A 19,797-nucleotide genomic window follows, 5' to 3' on the forward strand; every position below is an offset into this window, starting at 1 on the left:
TGTTTTCCTATGCTTTGTTTTTATAACTTGAGGCTTTGATCCTGAAAACCTGCACTGCACAGAAATAGACTCCTCCCTATCAATGGCGCTCTGTGGAGGAAGTATTCCCCTTTTACTTGCCATCACAAGCAGGATTAAGGAGGCTCCAGGAACAGCTTGACTGAACTGAATCTGAAGGGGGTGAGTACATTACTGAGAGTAAACACAACACTACCTATTAGGACCTTTGATCAGATGAGTAGTTCCTGACGTCAACCCATGGCTGTAAAGAATGAATGTGAAGCACCAGAATAAAGAGAGCAGGTAAAGGAAGGAGCTAAAGCTAAAGGTGTGAGCTAGTTTGAGTCTGGGGCCCCTGAAAGGGGGTAGTCCCATAGGGTGCAAAGAAACAAAATGTTTGGATGTTTTGGTGACTTGCATGTTTGGGTGCAAGGCACAAGTGTCCACTGTCTGTCTGAGTACAGAATATGTATAAATATATATGTATAAGTATACCTAATAAACAACTACTATACTAAATGCAATAATATACCATAAAATTAGTACCGGAATATTTGAATGTGGTTGACAATTCAAATTTAAAGTAATTGCTGTCACTGTAATAAACCATATCTTCAGTGAAACTGATCACACGGTCTCTGAGATGGACTACACAGTCATTGAGATGAATGTCGACAGGTGCTATTAAAAATAATAATTAATATACTTAGTATTTACACATTTGCCCACAATTCAACATCTGACTTGAACTATCTGTATGAGGAAAATGATGAAAGATGAAAACTCACTTGTCGCTCACTTTGTGTTTTGGCAGTATGCGGAAAGTCGTTAGGGGACAATGGCTGGAACTGAGTGCAATTACGACATCAACTCCTGACTGAGTGAACATAGTGTATGCATGCATGGCAGAATAACTTCCACACAACTGTTTGAGTTTGGCGAAAAACGTAGATGCCGACACAGTAAACTTCTACAAGCTGCGCAGTCTCTCTTTGGCTCCTTTGCATCCCTAGCGACGGATACCCCGAAAAGCTGGTTAGCCGCTGTCACACGCACAGTGGAAAAGGAACAGGCGCAATGTGCGTTAGTCAGTGGCTGACCTGCTTGTGGAAGGAGCTTCACATGGCCAAGAGGTGCTAGAAGGGTATAATAATAATAATAATAATAATAATAATAATAATAATAATAATAATAATACACAGAAAAAAGGGAGGGTTGGTATAGCTCATTCCAGAATTCAGCTGTATTCGAAAATGGCAGCTATTCAGATATCAGATTTAATGTATGAATCCTATCAAATCAAGAACATGGTAAAACATTTTAAATAAATACCAACCATTAATAACGTTACAGTGAATAGACCATAGCACGATTCATCTTTATGTATTTGTAAATATCGTCAAACTATTTGCATAATTACATTAAATGAACTGCAATATCATTAGCTGAAGGTAAGCGACGTACTCACCAAGTTTTTTTGTTCACGAAGACTTGTCTTTTTCGGAAATATTTTCAGTGCCTTTGACGTTTCTATGTTTATAATATGTACCATAATTTACACTAAAATAATATCATATTGTAATAAAGTTAGATGTTATTTAATTGTGGCATACTATCGCAGAAGTTCAGTTGCACAAATCCAGCCCATCCCACACCTCTGTGTCTGCAACCTGACCTGGTTATGCAAATTAGTATTTTATTGGCCTCAAGTTCATCCAATGAATAGACAGTGTGGTACTGAAAAGCCCGCCTAATAAGGATTTCTATCGTATTACAACCTTTGAGGGTGTGCTAAATGTCACCAATGGGTTCGGTGGATTTTCTTGAATTATAGCTGGGGCGCGGTGCGTTCAGTTCTGCACGTTTTCTTTGGGAACAAACCATTTTCACGTCATCTTTTTCTTGTCCCTGGTAAATTTCACACGGGAGAGTGCATTCCACGATTTTCTATTTAATAAAACAAGCGTAATGCAAGGCAGTATCGAGTATTGGAGTCAAAAGAGAGAACTATTCATTCAAATTTCGAAAAGCGGTCCAACCCTTTCGCCGAGTGGTTGTACTCTGTCCCGTAATGTACAGTTTTGCCATGAGCTCTGTGTCTCTGTGCACGTACCGAGGAAGTGGAGTAGCATGAGCGTGGATGTAGGAACGAGAGGGAAACTGCCTTCGAAATTTAAAGATAATCTGAAATGTAATCAAAAGGCGCATGCTGACACCTCAGTGGCGTGGTCAAGTTTTCTTAGCGGTATTAGAGGACAAAGTGAAAGACACTAGCTGTCCCAAATCGCATGCTTCAGGTTTTTCTTTTTTAAAACATGATGTATAACTTGTGTGATGTGTATACAATTGCTTATTTGGCAGGTCCAATGATAAGTTTTGATCCTACAAACTTCTGGACATTTCTCAGTTCCGTGAACGCTAACAAAGTGACAGTGTGAATATGACACATAAAATATGTTAAAAATGGGTAATTTGCAGAAATTAACGGTAAACTAGCCTACTGTTGGAGGTGGAGGCTTTTATCATGTTTTTAAAAGAGCTTATTCGGTGAGTTCAGAGAAATTATGATACTACTCATTGGTCAAAGTCTCTTTTTATATCAGATCACTCTTAAGGCCATTATGTCCACAGTGATTTATGAATCTGCCTTGCATTATTAAAAGCATGTTGCTAACTTTTATGGAGGACCTAAAATGACAAAATGAAAACTAAATAAATGAATGACCTAATAAATGAATATGATTGCAAGAAAAAGGTAAAAATATATGAATGTAGGCTACACTGAAATAAATATATAGGTAAAATCTGTCATAAATGGGTATTTTTCTGCATTTATTTCTGTATTTATTTATTCATTCATTCATTTCTGTATATATTTATTTCCGACATTATGTATTTCTTGATTCATTTATTTTTATATATATTTATTTATGCATTTCTTTGTCCGTATGGTAAATTAACAATCAATGCCTCTCATTCACCCATTCACACACACACTCACACACACCAACGGTGAAAGGCTGCCATGCAAGGTACCAATCAGCTCGTTGGGAGCAATTAGGGGTTAGATGTCTTGTTCAGGGACACTTCAACCCACCCAGGGCAGGGGATCGAACCCGCAACCCTTTGACTGCCAGACAACATGTCGCACCCATCATGATATGCATGATATGATATGATAATAAGAGGGCTGTTGATCAAGGCATAGCCTAACTGGCAAAAGACATCCAGATTTGAGACTGGCTAACATAGCTGAAAATGCTATCCCTGATTATTTACTCTTTTGTGCTTTGGCAATTTGTTCCAGTTAGGCAGAGGTTGACCCTTTAGTGTTCAGCAATTTGGAGAAAGTGGCTCTTCGCCTTTAATGTTTCGCTCCAAAATTCCACTTATGCCAGATCAGTTGGAGGCTCTTCTCACATATTGCCTGCTGCTGTTCTTTATTGGCTGGTTTACCTGTCCGCTGTTTTTGGTGTTGGTGAGAGAATGTAGAATCGTAGATTGTACAATGGCAGAGCATAGCATAAGGTCAGTCTGAGATCTTAGGGCAACAAGCCTCCTTTCGAATAAAATTCACCTCGATGTACAAGAGCATCAACTGGATTTAGGGTAGTAGATCTGGTAACTTATCTCGGAACTGAGCACTAATTCCCTCCGAAACTGCCTGCAGCGACCTCCTACACTCTCCCTCTCTGGGCTTGCTTGTTATCCCCGTCCTGAATGAAAAGCCGCGCCTCTTCATTATCATATAAGCATGGACAAATAAATAAATAAATAAAATGCATATGTACAGAATTAAATGAGTCAAGAAAGGAATAAACACAGAAATGAATATATACAGAAATGAATGAATGAACACAGAAATACGGAAAGAATAAATGCAGAAATAACGATTTATGTCAGATTTGATCTATTAATTGATTTATTTCTGTATATATTCTTTTTTTAAACATTTTTCTTGCATTTATATTTATGCATTCATGAATTCTTTTATTGAGTCATTTGTTTATTTATTTTAATTTGGGCATTTTTGGGCAATTTTTTTTTGGGCATTGGTCTTCCATAATAAGTCTGTTAAGGTCATTTTGTGAGAGCTTGTGCTTGCATGTACCTTGCTAATTAGCCAGTTAGAGCTATAATATGTGTTTCCAAGGACTTTGTCTCTGGCACAATAGGTCACATTAAACAATACACAACCACAAACCGCAGCAGAAAGATTAGGAGTAAAGGGACAAAAAGGCAAATAAAGTATATAAAAATAAAATAACAATAAATAAAAGTAAAGAATATAAATATTTAAATAATTAAATATAAAGTGTGTAAAATTAACAGAATTATATATATATATATATATATTGTGAGTATTGCACATGGATATGAGTATAATATATAGTAACAATGGAAGTAAAGCATTAACATGGTAATACTATAGTGTAAGCAATACTGAAATATATTACAGGTAGTGACAGTTAGTGTAGGGGCTAGATACCAGCTGTAGAGTACAAAGTGGAAGTGCAAAGTGGTCCAGTGGTGTGCGTTCAGTTATTTACACAGGCAACTGCCCGGGTGAAGAAGCTGCTCTTGCTTCTGCTTGTTCTTCTGATTATCTGGAACCACTTCCCTGAAGGGAGAGCTTGGAATATGTGGTGGCCAGGATTTCAGAGGTCAGCACTGATCTTTCCTGCCCACTCCCTGAGCTGGAGTCATAGAAGTCCTGGAGGGTGGGCAGGTTGTATTCTATGGTCCTCTGTACAGATCAGATCATGTGCTGTACACATTTAAAATGTTCATTAAAATCTAACAGAGCAGACTGTTAGAGCAGGACTGTATGTACTCTGTAAGAGTTGATTTAATACTGGACATTTCACTGTTTAATCTAGCCCTGCCCCTTGTGGTGGCCAACCCAAACCAGACAGTTATGGAGGAGCTGAGGATGGATCCGATGATGGTAGTGTAGAATTGAGCTGTCAGTCTGATGCAGGTTGAATTTCTTCAGCTGTCTCAATAAATGCATCCTCTGCTGGGCCTTTTTAGTGGTTGTGATTATGTTTGTTTTTCCACTTACAGTAAGGTTTGACCGTCCTGGGTAATGGTGCCGAGGAACATTAGTGACTCCACGTTGCTGACTGCTGAGTCAACTTCTCCTGAAGTCAACAGTCATCTCCTCCGCCTTCAGAGCATTAAGCTCCAGTTGGCGTGGCTGCTCCAGGAAACCAGCTGCTCAGCCTGCTGTCTGTATGCAGACTCATCATCATTGTGTGCGAGACCAATCAATGTTGTGTCTTCTGCAAATTTAAGGAGCATAACAGAGGGGTTCTTGGAGGTGAATTCATTTGTGAAGAGACAGTAGCGCAGGAGAGAGAGCACACGGCCCTGGTGGGTGCCAGTGCTGCGGGTCACTGTCTTTGATGTGTGCTTCCCCTGCCTGTGATCCAGCAACAGATTGGACCAGGCTCAGGAGTTCTGGTATGATGCTGCTGAATGCAGGACTGAAATCAACATATATATAATCCTTTCATATGTTCCCATATGTTTTGAAACAAAAGCATGGCTCACAGTGTTTATTACATTCGAACATCCACTTTAATAGTTTCAGAGGTTTTTGGGGTCAATTAAAATTTTGTTTCTTCTCACGGTGTAGATGGAAATGCGGTCTATTGGAGGATAGTTGAAATTTATGCATTACTAAAACTGACACGTGTTCTGTATTTCAAATGAAGCAATGCAATTTCGACATGATGACAGTTTAATTTTTCTAGAGAACAGGATTTGCTCACTTGTCACGTGTTACACAATCAGCAAATGTATTCACAAATAAAAGCACGCACGCAGACACGCAAATTCAACGAAATTGGGCCAATTAGAAAATTTTCCTTTTTATAAATAACAATGAATTCCTCTAATCGTATAACTTAGAGGATGCCTAATGAATAGAAGAAAGAAAATTCAGATGGGAAGACTTTGGCTCGATCTGCCCAGGTGGGTTTTTGTTGAAGCCAGTTCAGCAATAATTATAATTTTAGAAGTTACCTTTTTATTATTTATGAAAGTATTTTCACTGAACAATTTTAAATTATCTACTACAGATCAGGTCCGATACAGTAGTTAAATATGCACGAATGCATGACTCCTACTATATCTTTAAGAGTCCTACAGTGACGTAAGCACGTTCGGCCATTTCTGTTGCAAACACCAGCCGGCAGTGTCAGTCAATCAACGAATACATTTTAGACTCCAAAATAATTTAGTTGCAGTCTATATCGCTAACACTAAGGGTAGGTGTAGCTCACAGCACATTTTGCACTTCTGGAACGTGTAAATTATGAACGTATCTGGTAACAATGGAAGAATATACAAGCATTTTGTTGTTTATGTCACATTTTGTCCGATTGATCTTGCGAGTTTGGCAGTAGTGCTGCTTTAAGTAGCCTAGGTTAAAGAAGCATGGGTTTCAGAAGCGTTATTTCATAGGAGTTACGGTTTACATTGCTGCTGTTGTTACATGCTTGGTTTGTTTGTCACCAATACTATAGTGTATATGTTTAAAAAATAACACACTGTTATATCAGACTTAGTAAGAAGTTGCTGCCACTAGGCTACTGATAACATGCTTTATTGTAACGCTTGTATTGGCAACTAAAGTAAAACGCGCAGAAAACACACGCAAACAACCACCTCAACAAGCAAAAGCTTAGTTTAACCTTCAGCTTTGAATGGCCCTTCTTGGTCCGGTGAGATGCAGCACATTTGTCATTTATTCTTATTTTAATTATATTGTGCGTCCTTAATCCGTGATTTGACTGGTATAACTGTAAACGTGGTGTAAATTCCCTGTTGTAACTAGTTGCATAATATCTGAACTAGCCAGGCCAAGGACCCGGCGTAGTATAACCGTTTTCCACATCGTATTTTTTATTTTTATTTATTTATTTATTTTTTGTTTTGAATTTCTCGGGATGGTCTCATATTAGAATTACAACATTGAATAACTGCGGAAATGGCAATGTTAAGCGATTTTATTTTATAGCATAGCGTTTCTTTGGTAGGCTATTTTGGGGAAATGGCCACTGAGAGTTTTAAACAGGTCACAAGAGGGTGGGTTTTTTGTACAAATTTATTTAAAAGAGTTTGAACATGCAAACAAAAACACAAAAGAAATTAAATATAAATAGAAGCAGCCCAGCTATTCTGAATGCACGCTAAACTATTTTGTAGACTATTGTACTGTCATTGTTACAGCACAACCGTAACGCAGTAACTGTAATTTCGTTCTTCTTTTATTGTGTAAATCGCACTGAAACAACATGTCTTTTTTTTTCTTGTACCTGTGACAAATGTGACCCAGAACTGCTCTTGACAGCCTGCATTTGTAAATCCGCTGGTTTCGGGGAACTGGTAACGTGTAATGGCCTCAAGAAAGGCATTTTAGATTATATTTAACTTTTAAAAAATCCATTCATTCTGAATGACTTATGCAGGTTTGAATTGTGTAATTACAGTAAGAAGCCTAATAGCTATGGGTTTTCTTTGTTGAAAAGGACAAGCCTTTTGTTACAGTCATACTTAAATCCAGAGAATGCATTTTAAATGTTTATTTGTTTGCAGTATAACTACTGGTCCGGACAATGATATAACAAATGTGAGAGAAATATGGTATTCCGTAAATTTGTAAAGACATTTTAAGCATCCACTGTCTCTGGCACATACACATTTTAGAGTTTCTGCATTTTTGTTTTACAAAAAGTAGGTACTGTTATGTGTTTCATTATAGCATATCTGGTATTATGTGTATTTTTTGTGTAGCCTATGTAGAATTTCTATTTTTCTAGTTCTGTTAACGGCCTAATACTGAGCTATGGATGAGGAGGAAAACCAGGAAGGGCTGGCAAACAGGAAGGTTTCTCAAGGGAAAGTCCAGCGGAAATTATTCGTCTTCACAGATGAAGGTGAGAATAATTTAAGTTTGGGGAGAACATTACATTCAGAGTAATTTGAAAGGCTGGATCCAAAAGCCAATTTGTTTCCCCAAAAAAGTGTATTTAATGACATCAGTGATATCATTTCACTGCTGTTCAAGAACACCAAAGCAGTGTGAGAGCATGGAAAAGCTGTTGTAATTCATTTAGTACATTTGCATAATGAGTGTTTAGAACTGTGGATTTGAAAGAGAAAGGCCCATTAGCAGGTGAGCACTGTAGTGTTTGTGGCTGTTTATTTAAACTCTGACATGCTGCTCATCTTTTTTTATTCAGAGGACAGTGCTGAAGAGGCAGGCAGCACCTCAGACGAAAGTGTGGGTAGTAGGCAAGTGGATGAGGCTGAGGAGGAGAGAGATGAAGATGGAGAGGACAGTGATGGTACGATCAGAAAAGAACTATTGAGATGCCAGCATTTATTGATTTGCACTCACATTTGACATAAGTAAGTAACAGTGGGTGGTGGATTGCAGAAGTACAACATCAGCTTGCGTGCTCACCACTTATTAGTGCTCATACTTAACTCCAGTAACCCTCATCACCATCTAATTCCCATCTACGTTTTCTTTCTGTGTTTCTGTTCATATTGTTGAATCTACCAAATGCCTTCTTCAATATTTTATTTTATTTTATTTTATTTTGACTGGTCCTCATTTGTAAGATTTTCAGTTATATCCATATTGTACAGTTTTCCATACACTGTCTGTCAATCTGCCAGTCAAATCAGTCTGTTTGGTCTGTATGTTTACTCTGGGTGAAAGGAGTGCTTGAGTTTGTTGTGACAATTTTTGAAAGCGCAAGTAAAACAATCTCAATTTAAAAAAAAAAAAAAAAAAAAAAATATGCATGTCTCATTTCTGGCTTCAAGGGTGTCCAGAAGGGGAGGACGGTGTTAGGAAGGGGGTGGAAGCCGCTTCAGCCAGGGTCCCTGCACAGCTGCTGGATCTGAGTTCAGACGACGAAGCGGAGAAGTGCCCCATCTGTCTGCACTCTTTCCAGGAGCAGCCGGTGGCCACGCCCAGTGGCTGCCAGCACCACTTCTGCCTGGACTGCATCCTGGAGTGGTCCAAGGTGCGCACCCTCCTCCGGTTTGCCTCGAGACATAACTGAAAGAGATCCCTGCCTCAAACGATTGTCTTGCTTACTGAACTTAGGGCTGGTCATCTCAAAACAAGCGCTGGTCTGCCGTATGTTCCTCCCTCCCCAGAATGTGAACTCCTGTCCTGTTGATCGCATTCCCTTCAGCAGCATCCAGCTGAGGAAGTGTCACGGGGGGAAAGTCCAAAAAACGGTAGGTCACACTTTCAACCTTTCGTTCGGGTGTTGAATTTAAAAACATTACCTGCACCTGTTTTCGCTTCAGTTTGTTTGAGGTTTGCATTTTAGAACAGGTAAGGCGGAAGCCAGATGAAGGTCCGACTCGTTTTGTGCAATACTTTTAACATTTTGTGAAATGAATATCTGTTTGCAACCAATATTTTTAAGTTCAGCAAAATTCTAATTTCATGTAATTGTACGTTTTGGTTTGTAACTTGCCTCATTAAATTTCTCAGGAGTCTGCAGATCTTCATCTGCATGGTGAAAGCATTTTTAATGTATGTGTTTGACCCAGGTCTGATGTCAGCCCAGTGAAATGGCTGAATTAGCATGTGATTTAGATGAATTGAAAAATGTAAAACAGTAATTCTAATGACTATATTGCACTTCTCAGAAGTGCTGTTTAGTGGACTAGAGAGGGTGCCATTGGCTTTTTTTGTGTATTTTGCATTGACACCGAGTTTGTGTGTGTGCAGATCCCAGTGCAGGAGCCAGTAAAGGCGGAGGAGGAGATCAATGTGGATTTTGATCAGACCAGCTGTGAAGTGTGTGGTCGACGTGACCGGGAAGACCGCCTGCTGCTGTGTGATGGCTGTGATGCAGGGTGAGGAAGAAAGCATCCATTCTGCACCGCAGGGGTCGGAGGTCATGATTAGCAATTGAGGCAATATGGCACTAGATGTAACTTTTCTATCCTGGATGTTCGTTCTTATCATGATATTCTGAGCCTTCAGTCAGCATGTCATGACATACCAGACCCCGCACTGTTTGTATAATGATATACTGAACCCCTACTCTGTATGTTGTTACAGGTACCACATAGAGTGTTTGACTCCCCCCCTGGATGCAGTACCTGTGGAGGAATGGTTCTGCCCAGAGTGTACTAGTAATAACCCCCACACAGGTAATGCATTGCACTGGACAGCGCCGTTTACAGTGAAAAGATTAAACACTGGGTCTGCATGCGCTCATGCTGCAGTCTCATGTGCTCATACTGTGGTCTCATGTGCTCATACTGCAGTCTCATGCGCTCATACTGCAGTCTCATGTGCTCATACTGGGGTCTCATGTGCTCATGTGCTCATACTGCAGTCTCCTGCGCTCACACTGCAGTCTCATGCGCTCATAATGCAGTCTCATGTGCTCATACTGTGGTCTTATGTGCTCCTACTGCAGTCTCATGCGCTCATACTGCAGTCTCATGTGCTCATACTGCAGTCTCATGTGCTCATACTGCAGTCTCCTGCGCTCTTACTGCAGTCTCATGTGCTCATACTGCGGTCTCATGTGCTCATACTGCGGTCTCATGTGCTCATACTGCAGTCTCATGTGCTCATACTGCAGTCTCATGTGCTCATACTGTGGTCTCATGCGCTCATACTGCAGTCTCATGTGCTCATACTGTGGTCTCATGTGCTCATGTGCTCCTACTGCAGTCTCATGCACTCATAATGCAGTCTCATGTGCTCATACTGTGGTCTTATGTGCTCATAATGCGGTCTCATGCACTCATAATGCAGTCTCATGTGCTCATACTGTGGTCTTATGTGCTCATAATGCGGTCTCATGCACTCATGCTGCAGGCTCATAATGCGCTTTCATGCGCTCATACTGCCTGTCTCTCAGACTCCACTGAGGAGGTGAGTGAAGACGAGGTGGCGGCCCTCCTGACCGATGCCATTCCCACCACCAGCCGTCTCCGGACCTCCTCCGCGGGCCGGACGCGCACCATCGCCCGAACGCGCCAGAGCGAGCGGGTCCGAGCCACGGTGAACCGAAACCGCATCACACAGGCGCGTGCTATCCAGGTTTGCACCGCACGTGCTGTAATTAGGCACCGCTAGCTATCTCCAGTCTGTTCATGTGAATGGGTTTGAAAGGTTGGTGATTGGTAAGGTAAGTAGCTGTGCAGATGAGTGGTTAGAGACCAGAAGATTACATGTTAAATCGGGGTGTGGCTGCTTCCGGTATCCTGTTATATTGTGTGTGAATGTCTGCATCTGCTAAGAAAATAAAGATTCTTAAAAATGTTTTTTTTATGGAGGAATATAATAGGTTTTGGAGAAATGTGTAAGGACAGAGATGTGGGTTTGTTTGCAAAACGGCTTGAAGGACAAGTCCTTACACTGATTTGGCTTTCTTTATCAGCATGTGCCCAGGTATTTAATACAGTCGACCTGGCTGGATGAGACGATCAGTGCTGTGCTGAACTCCTCTGCATGTGCACGCAGCGGAAGGACAGGTAAAATAACACTGTACAGGAATTCAGGTATACCTGAATAACTACCTGTTTCTTTAAATATGAATCGTTTTATGTCTATAGTATATATTGTGTGATAGTTTACTTTTTTGTGACTACACTATGGAACAAATGCAGTATACAGTAAGACGTATAAATAGTTTCGCCACTACAGTGTATTGTATTATAGACTCTGTTATATGACTTAAATACCTGAAATATGGTTGCAGTGTGACCAAAGAATGAAATGAGAAGCTTTTTATGACAACATTGTGAACTACGTGTTCGCTTCCAGGTTAATGCCTGCAGTATGAAATGAGTTGCTTTATGACTGATCTAAGCATGATGTCTGTTTTTGGCTTCTTGTGACGAATATGCTCCATGTTATGTTGCTTGTCTTGAATTTCTACCTTTGGGTCAGGTGAAAAACATAGGAAAACTCAGAGGAAGAAGGCGAGTACAGAATCCTCTTCCTCTTCCAGCAGTAAGAACAGAACTGCAGGGAAGGACTTAAAGCTACACAGAGGACACACCAGGAGCACCAAACTCGAGCAGAAACAGGTGAGGGGAATCACCATGAAATCAATGGGTTTGGAATCATTGACAATGACCAGAATTTTTTCAGAAACTGAGGATAGATGGATTGTGTTGAATATTTTGGACACGTGTTCCAAATATTTTTACTGACAACACAGTAGTGAGAAACGTCACGCTTTTCTTCCGTCAGGTTGTGAAGAAAGACCCCGCCCACCATTCTGGCATCACCAAGGGCTCGACAACGGGGAAGCCGAAGCAGAGCCCCTCCACCAGACCCTTGGGAGGCCATCCCAAAAGCAGACGTGCCTCCCTCTCCATATATGGAGATTCCTTGGATCTGGACCCGTTTGATGACGAGTACGTCACAGATTGCGCAGTACATAGCGTAGGTCCACTTACTTCTGTGTCAGCTTTAACCCGAGGCATCTGCCGCTATAAGAAATTTTGGATAATTTCACATGATGATTTATGAGGCTCTGTAGTCTTCCTGTGGGTTGGTTGTGCCGGTTGGTGAGCGGGTGTTGGCTGCAGTGATAGTAGGGTTGCAGTGTGTTGAGTGGATATGGGTGCGGGGTTCTGAGAGTGGGTGTGGTGTTTTGAAGGAGCAGTGCAGAGGGTCTCCACTGATGGATTGAGTGGGTGGGCCTCTCGCAATCGCCCGTGATGGTCTGAAGCTGGGCCGCGGCCCATTCAGCTGGTCGCTCCCGGTAATCACCACGGCTCACACGCTCACGCACAGGTAAAAACGCTACGCGTATGTGTGGATGAACACTGACGTGTACTTGCACACGAATGTATGGAGACGTGGACACACGTGTGCTCTCATGAAACACACATGCATGTGCATAGATCACACACATAGACATGCACACATTCGCTAACGTGCGCACACACACATGCAATCCGCACATTGTACTTGAGCTAAAAGTGTCGTGGGATTGATTTTGGTGGTGTTATGGGGCTGATTGTGATGGCATTAGAGGTATCATGGGACTGACTGTTGGTTTTGGAGATATTATCTATCACATAGAATGATTGTGCTGGTATTAGGAGTGTTATGTGGCTGATTATGGTGGTATGGCTGGTGTTATGGGTGTGATTGTGGTGGTTTTAGAGATATGATTTTGATTGTGCTGGCATTAAGAGTGCTATCGGGCTGATTATGGTGTTATGGTAGGTGTTATGGGACTGACTGTGGTGGTGTTACAGGGGCAGCATCAGTATTTCTGAGGGAGACATGGTGGAGGATTCAGCCCCAGTACCTGACCTGCTTGGCAGCATCCTGTCTGGCCAGAGCCTGCTGTTGATGGACAGCACTACCATGGTCATCAATCGAGATGGTTCTCTCAAGCTAGGAAAGCCAGGTAGGTTTCCTGAGACCTGTTTCATTTTTTGGAGGTTTTGAAGATGAATGTGCAGTACTGTTTGGTGGAGGTAATTTGGTCATACGTCTCTGTTTTACATTCTAGCCTGTGAATCGTCATCGAAGACCAGCATCTCCAGCCACACCAATACTTACGAGTTTGAGACTGAGGTCCAAGCAGGGATGGCCAGTGGCTCTGGACTGAATGGAGATCCTGAGTCTTTCCACTCTCTCCCACAGATACCATCCTCATCGCACAGCTTTCCTGGCCCCAGCTCATCTTCGGCTACACCTACATCTCCTCTCACACCTCTCATCATGCCAGGAAACGCAAATGTCTGCTCTACAAACCTTGCGCCTGAAAAGCCCCATAAAGTCTATACGCCCCACCCTGTGAATCCTGTTGGCATGAGCCAGAGAAGCAAAACCAGCACCAGCAGTCCTTCCCTCCCTCTGAGGCACTCAAACAGCATGTCTGATTGGGCCACCAGAGAGAAGGGGGTGGGATCAGGGATGGGGACAGGGACAGTGAAACAGGTCCCTCTTAAACCTTTGTGGCTGGATGTCTCTAGGCTTCCTCGGATACCAAAGATCAGAAGAGGAGCAGACAGCGGGACCAGCCTGCAGGGGGTGGCCCAGGATGAGCAGGGGAGAGCAGAGGCCAACAGGAGACAGAAGCAGGACAGATCAGGCACCTCCTCCTCATCCTCTTCCTGGACTTCTGCATTGAGCTCCTCTTCTACAGGGAGCTTCTGCATCAGTGCCCTCAGACAAACCAGATTCCCTACCAGCCCAGAGGGGCAGGTTACCTCCCTGGCCTCTGCAGAGAATCAACTCTCAGAGATGCAAAGCTGGAACATTCAAGACCGCTTCCACCCAATTGGCTCACGCTTGCTTGGCCCAGAGGGTGTCCCAGAGGGCGAGACTCTGGACCGTCATGCTAATGGTATGATGCCAGAAGAAAAGGGGGTGGTGCCACGCATTTCTGGATGTAACTCCAACAATGCTGATTGCCAAACAAAACCTGAAACTCTTGAGGCCATAAGGGAGAGAAATAAATATTTAGGATACGGTGAAAATATGAAGATGGAAAGATTATGCCCTCAAAATTTGCCCCTTGAAGGGCAGCCTACCATTTGTAACAGCAGAGCAGATGTGGCAAAGAAATGCAGGTCTCACAATATGCTGTCATCCCAGAAACAAGACACCAGCTTGCGCAGTGAGAAGAATAAATCCAAGCCCAAGGATCAGCGCTCCAGGTCATCTTCATGTTCAGCGGCAAGAGGGAAATCTCATCCAGATGGGAGAGGCAGGTTGAAGGACTCCCACGCTAGGTCTGGTGGTCCAGATGGCAGCTGGAGGGACACAGAGCCCAAGAGAAAGAGCAGGGAGGTGACTGGGAGTTGTTCCCACTCCAAAGAGAAAAAGAGAGTGCGGTCCTCACCAGAGAGCTCTCTGTCTGAGTCTCCTGAGAGACCCAGAAGGAGAAGGAGACGTTCTCCACACCAATGGTCCCACTCCAACAGTGGACACCCATCCAGAAACGGGGTACCCAGTGAAAGGGATGAGTGGCGCAACAGGACAGGCAGTGAGAGCCAGGAATTCCCTCAGCCACGGTCCAGGTCCAGGACCAGGTCTAGAGACAGGAGGAAAGACTGGGTGAAGACACAGTCCTCATGTAGGTCAAAGTACAGATCCACGTCAAAAGATGGGAAGAGGCCAAGGTCCAGATCTCTGTCAAGAGAGAAGAAAAATGAAAAAGACTCATCACACAGCTCTTGCTCTACAAAAAGTTCTCTGAGAACAAACTCGTCAGCATCTCCCACAAACATGGAAAACTACCACAAACCTGTCCCTCTCAAATATCCTAAAGATCTCACAGACCATGAAGAAATGGAGCAGGGAAAACAGTTTTCTTCCAGTGTCGTGAGCAAACTCCTAAAATTGAGAAGAGAAAAAAAAGCTTCTCTCAGTGGAGTCGAAGAAGATATCTCTGCTTTTGTGTTTCATGATGAGAAAGGGAAAAGTAGAACAAGGTATAAAGAAAAAAACAAAGAAAAGAACAAAGAAAAAGAAAAAAAGGGGGGAAAAGAAATAAAACCAGATTTAGAGAAAATGACGGACACTGAGCTGATTTTGGTAAAGTCACACATAAAATCTTCCTGCCAGTCCCAGATTCCCTCTTCTGTGGAAACTGATTATAAATCTGCTATTCTCCCCATCAGAAAAAAGGAGCAGATGACCGATAGTGCAGGTAGTGTTTCATCTCAGAAACTGTTTGTGGCAAAGGAGGAGAAGAGTATGAAAGAATCTCTACCAGCTACAGACCCAAAGAAACGGCCAAAGGAGATCTTTGTAGAGTGCACCAAACAGCTCAGTGTGGACTACACCCTCAATAGCCTTGATGTCAGAAGGCCTGATAAAGCAGAAGCAACTGGGACTGCATGTGACAAGGGGAGAACTGTGATTACAGACACATCTGAGACTGTAGGTGACCTAGAGGCTACCATGATTACAGATACACCTGAGACTGTAGGTGACATGAAGGCTGCAATGATTACAGACATACCTGAGACTGTAGGTGACATGAAGGCTGCCATGATTACAGACACACCTGAGACTGTAGGTGACATGAAGGCTGCCATGATTACAGACACACCTGAGACTGTAGGTGACATGGAGGTTGCCATGATTACAGACACATCTGTGACTGTAAGTGAAATGGATGGTGGCATGATTACAGAGTCATTTAAGACCGTAGGTAACCTGGGGAGCAGTGCGATTACAGACACTCCTGAGACTGTAGGTGACATGGAGAACAGTGTGATTACAGAGGCCTCTGAGAACGTAGGTCACATGGAGGGTGCCGTGATTACCGACACACCAGACACTATTGGTGACTCAGAGAGCACTGTAATTACAGATGCATCTGAGACCACTGATGACATGGAGAGCACCGCGATATCAGACGTACCCAAGATTGCAGGTGACGTGGGAGATACTAAGATTATGGACAAGCCTGCGGTCAAGAAGGAGGGCCATCTGGCACTCAAACCTGCTGTGATCATGACCTTCAGTGCCTTCTCTAAACGTCCTGTGAAGAGGGTAACCTGGAGTCTGCAGGAACTGGATGCACCTCCTGCACAACCAACAAGAAGTAAGTGTGGCTGATGTCGTGGACTACAATTTTCTGAAATGAAATGCAGCATGGGATATCAGTTGTGGTCAGTATACCATTGAGCCTTGCCTCAGAGCCATGATAAGGATAGAGAATTGCCCTTCATGAGTTACATGAAGCCCAGCTAGTTGTAAAATATAGTCTCAAACAAATATGCATTTTATGAACCTGTGGAGTTTTTCCAAAGACTTCAGTTTATTGTAGGAGTGGTCCTAGCATGTTGTTTATAGCTGAATGAATACTGTTCTGTTTTCATTTGCCTTAAATAAACATATCTGGACCGTGTGCTGAATTGATAGTTCTGACAACGGACAACATGTCATCATCATACTGATATCTTGATCTCGCAGTGCTTCTTCCGAATACCCTGAGTCATGGCAGCAAAGATGGTCCTGAAATACCTGCTAGCCCCTCCCAAGTACAGGTAAACCACCTCCGACTCTGACCACATTTGGATCCAGACTACCATACACCTTCATCAGGGAAATCGCACGGTTGCTCGGTGTCAGGCCTTTTATACACCCGCCTGATGGTCTCAGGGAGGGTATGACTGGCCCTTCCTAGAGGAAGAGTTCCTGTTCTGCTAACCTTCAGTACATGCAGCAAGAGACTGAAGGCAATGTGTGCTCTCTTGAGTGAATGTGTGCAGGGAGATTTATTTTATTTTTTTTTTGCTCGGAATTTCAGTTGAAAATTTACACTGTGCTGGAGGTGAAATGGTAGTACGGAATGCTATGCAAATGTGTGCAAGAGATATTTAAAACATTTTTTGCAGGAATAGGCACCCATTTATGTCTGGAATTTTACTATTTCTGAGACAATTACTTATTCATACTTTTTTGAATGAATGGTTTATTGTTTCTGTTCATTGTTTGATATGGAGCTCTGGAAGTAGTGTAATGGACCTCGGGAGTGCTGTGCAAGGGATGCTGTCGTTTGCGACTGCACCAGAGGGTCAATGCAGTTAGGTCTGCTCGCTCTATGCTTATTACCAGGACATGAAGAAAATGCACCTGCAGGAAAGAGCCGTTGAGGAGGTGAAACTGGCCATCCGGCCATTTTTTCAGAAGAAAGAAATCACAAAGGATGAGTACAAAGAAATCTGGGGCAAAGCTGTCCAGAAGGTAAGTGTGCATGAGGTAAATTGGCTCTGTTCTTTATTAACTCTGATAATGTTACAGTGGTGAGGGGGAGCCAGTCATCTTTCTTACCTAAAATGTTTCATGACACGACGTTCATGAACATTCAGTTATTAACTTTCAGTTTAGAATTTTAATTATGTTGAAAGAAAACATGGCATTAGGATGAAGTGCCTGACGGAAATCTATTCATGTCTTTCTTGTCTTGATAAGTTGATCACTGGGATGCCCAATCCTCTGTTTTAGCAATATGGTAAAATGGAGGGCTGATTGTAATTTGCTTGCCTATGAAGTAAAATTATTATTAATTGTCAAATGTGTTTCTTCTTGTGGCCCAGATTTGCCACTGCAAAAGTGGTGATATCAGCCCAGAGAGAGTTGCCAGTTTGGTGAAGGCTTATGTGGAAAAGTATAAGTTCCTCAAAAAACAGCAGAAGGACAGGCAGAGCCAAGAGCTGGAGGGGACCCTTTGATATACAGGAAGGGCGGAGCCAGGAACTGGAGGGGACCCTGTGATATACAGGAAGGGCAGCGCCAAGGGGTGAAGGGGAGCCTGTGGTATATGACAGGGGTGGAGCCAAGACATAACTGACACTGAAGAGAAGGTGGAACTGACTGGTCAAAGGCCCTCTGTGGCATGCTGAAGAGGGGTGGAGCGTGAAGGCTGAGGGTTATTTCTGTCATGGATATAGAAATACTAAGTTCTCTCATTTGGAATAACTACCCATGGATTACTGTGTTTAGCATTACTTGAAGGAAGATAATAAGGTGCTGCCTTCTGAGCATTATTGACCTTGAGGTGTGTTGGTTACTTTGTCAAAAGCTGAAGCAGCTGAAGAACTGCAGCATCCTTATAAATGCATTTTAAAGATTATTCTGACAACATATATATATATATATATATATATATATATATATATTATATATAATATTTTCCTAATAATAATGAAATATGCTTGCCTTTTGCCTTTATCTGAACAAAATTGTCTTTCAAAAAAACAGAAACTGAGACAGCAGGTGGCTGGTAGTCCTTTTGTTAAGGACAGTAGCTTTTATTTAAAAAATTGAGTAGGCCAGTATTAGCAATTGCCCATCCCTAACCAGGGGTGGTATGGTTGTGATGTTCTCAACAAAACAACAATCACACATCACACATCAAATATTTATTATAGACTACTGTAAATACTAAATTGTCCTCTGTGCCTTCAGTGTATGGCAAATTGTACATTCATGTTAACTGGTCACAGACAACAGTTTACATTTCTTGCATTTGTTTGCATCTGAAATACTATGAGTGATTTTTAACTGGTCGTCCTGGTCCAAACAGTTACCTCTGACACACTATGAAAGATTTGTGTTTTCCACGTCATACATATGCTATTTTGAACCCTTTTATTGCATGCCCATCCGTTAAATAATATGCTTGTCACCGAGAATGTGTAGTGCAATAGGCAACATTTCGGGCTCGACCATTTTATTTATTTCAATTCTGTACTGTTTATCAGGAAGCATGTGTTGGGTACTTTTCACGTAAGATGCAAAAACAATTGTGCAAAATAAATTTTGATGGAGCAGTATTTCTCTGATCCATTCTGCCACTGTAGTGTTCTGCTGTCTGTGATTGATCGCAGTAAGGGGTTTTGTGTGATGATGTTGATGATGGGGGAAGGGTGGGATCAAATCCCTAGGAGAGAATGGGCCAAGCCCACACACCTTTAAACAGTTGTGATTGAAAATGTAGGTTGTAAATGTATATTAAATGTATTTAATAACATGAGAAATTTATATATGCAAGAAACCACCTGAATCCATCGGTCTCTTTCGCAGTTGCAGCTATGTTTCAGGCATGTTCACATATGAAGAAAATAAAGATAATATACATGTGTAATTCAACTGTGTTTGGTTTTACATGCCAAAAATTACATTACAAAAATTTGTAACAAAGAATGTAACTTTACTATCATTTAGCAGCTAAATCCAGGGTGACATTATGCAAATGCAAGTGTAAAAATCAGTGATGGAAATGCAGTAATTGTCTAGAGGAGGAC

At 42.1% G+C, this 19,797-nt stretch overlaps 1 protein-coding gene across 1 annotated transcript; it reads left to right on the forward strand.

Annotated features, from left to right (window-relative positions):
• Positions 1-37: 37 nt before the first annotated feature.
• LOC135256162 (PHD and RING finger domain-containing protein 1-like) lies at positions 38-19,637 on the forward strand. The gene is made up of 18 exons (XM_064338006.1): positions 38-180; positions 4,881-4,948; positions 5,068-6,275; positions 7,830-7,946; positions 8,253-8,357; positions 8,845-9,047; positions 9,184-9,267; positions 9,770-9,897; positions 10,106-10,197; positions 10,920-11,101; positions 11,442-11,535; positions 11,954-12,093; positions 12,260-12,517; positions 13,271-13,433; positions 13,539-16,589; positions 16,961-17,034; positions 17,606-17,734; positions 18,088-19,637. The coding sequence occupies exons 4-18, from the start codon at positions 7,856-7,858 to the stop codon at positions 18,220-18,222; spliced, it is 4,929 nt and encodes a 1,642-aa protein (XP_064194076.1). The 5' UTR covers positions 38-180; positions 4,881-4,948; positions 5,068-6,275; positions 7,830-7,855; the 3' UTR covers positions 18,223-19,637.
• The last annotated feature ends 160 nt before the right edge of the window (positions 19,638-19,797 follow it).

The sequence above is a fragment of the Anguilla rostrata genome, chromosome 5 (genome assembly GCF_018555375.3).
Source record: "Anguilla rostrata isolate EN2019 chromosome 5, ASM1855537v3, whole genome shotgun sequence".
Taxonomy (NCBI): Eukaryota; Metazoa; Chordata; class Actinopteri; order Anguilliformes; family Anguillidae; genus Anguilla; species Anguilla rostrata.

What these genes read in the sequence shown, in the direction of transcription:
- LOC135256162 (XM_064338006.1), top strand. Translation starts at nt 7,856, where the DNA reads ATGGATGAGGAGGAAAACCAGGAAGGGCTGGCAAACAGGAAGGTTTCT. An exon ending in CACAGGCGCGTGCTATCCAG is followed by an intron (nt 11,102 to 11,441) that starts GTTTGCACCGCA and finishes TTTCTTTATCAG; the next exon opens with CATGTGCCCAGGTATTTAAT. An exon ending in CTAGCCCCTCCCAAGTACAG is followed by an intron (nt 17,035 to 17,605) that starts GTAAACCACCTC and finishes GCTTATTACCAG; the next exon opens with GACATGAAGAAAATGCACCT.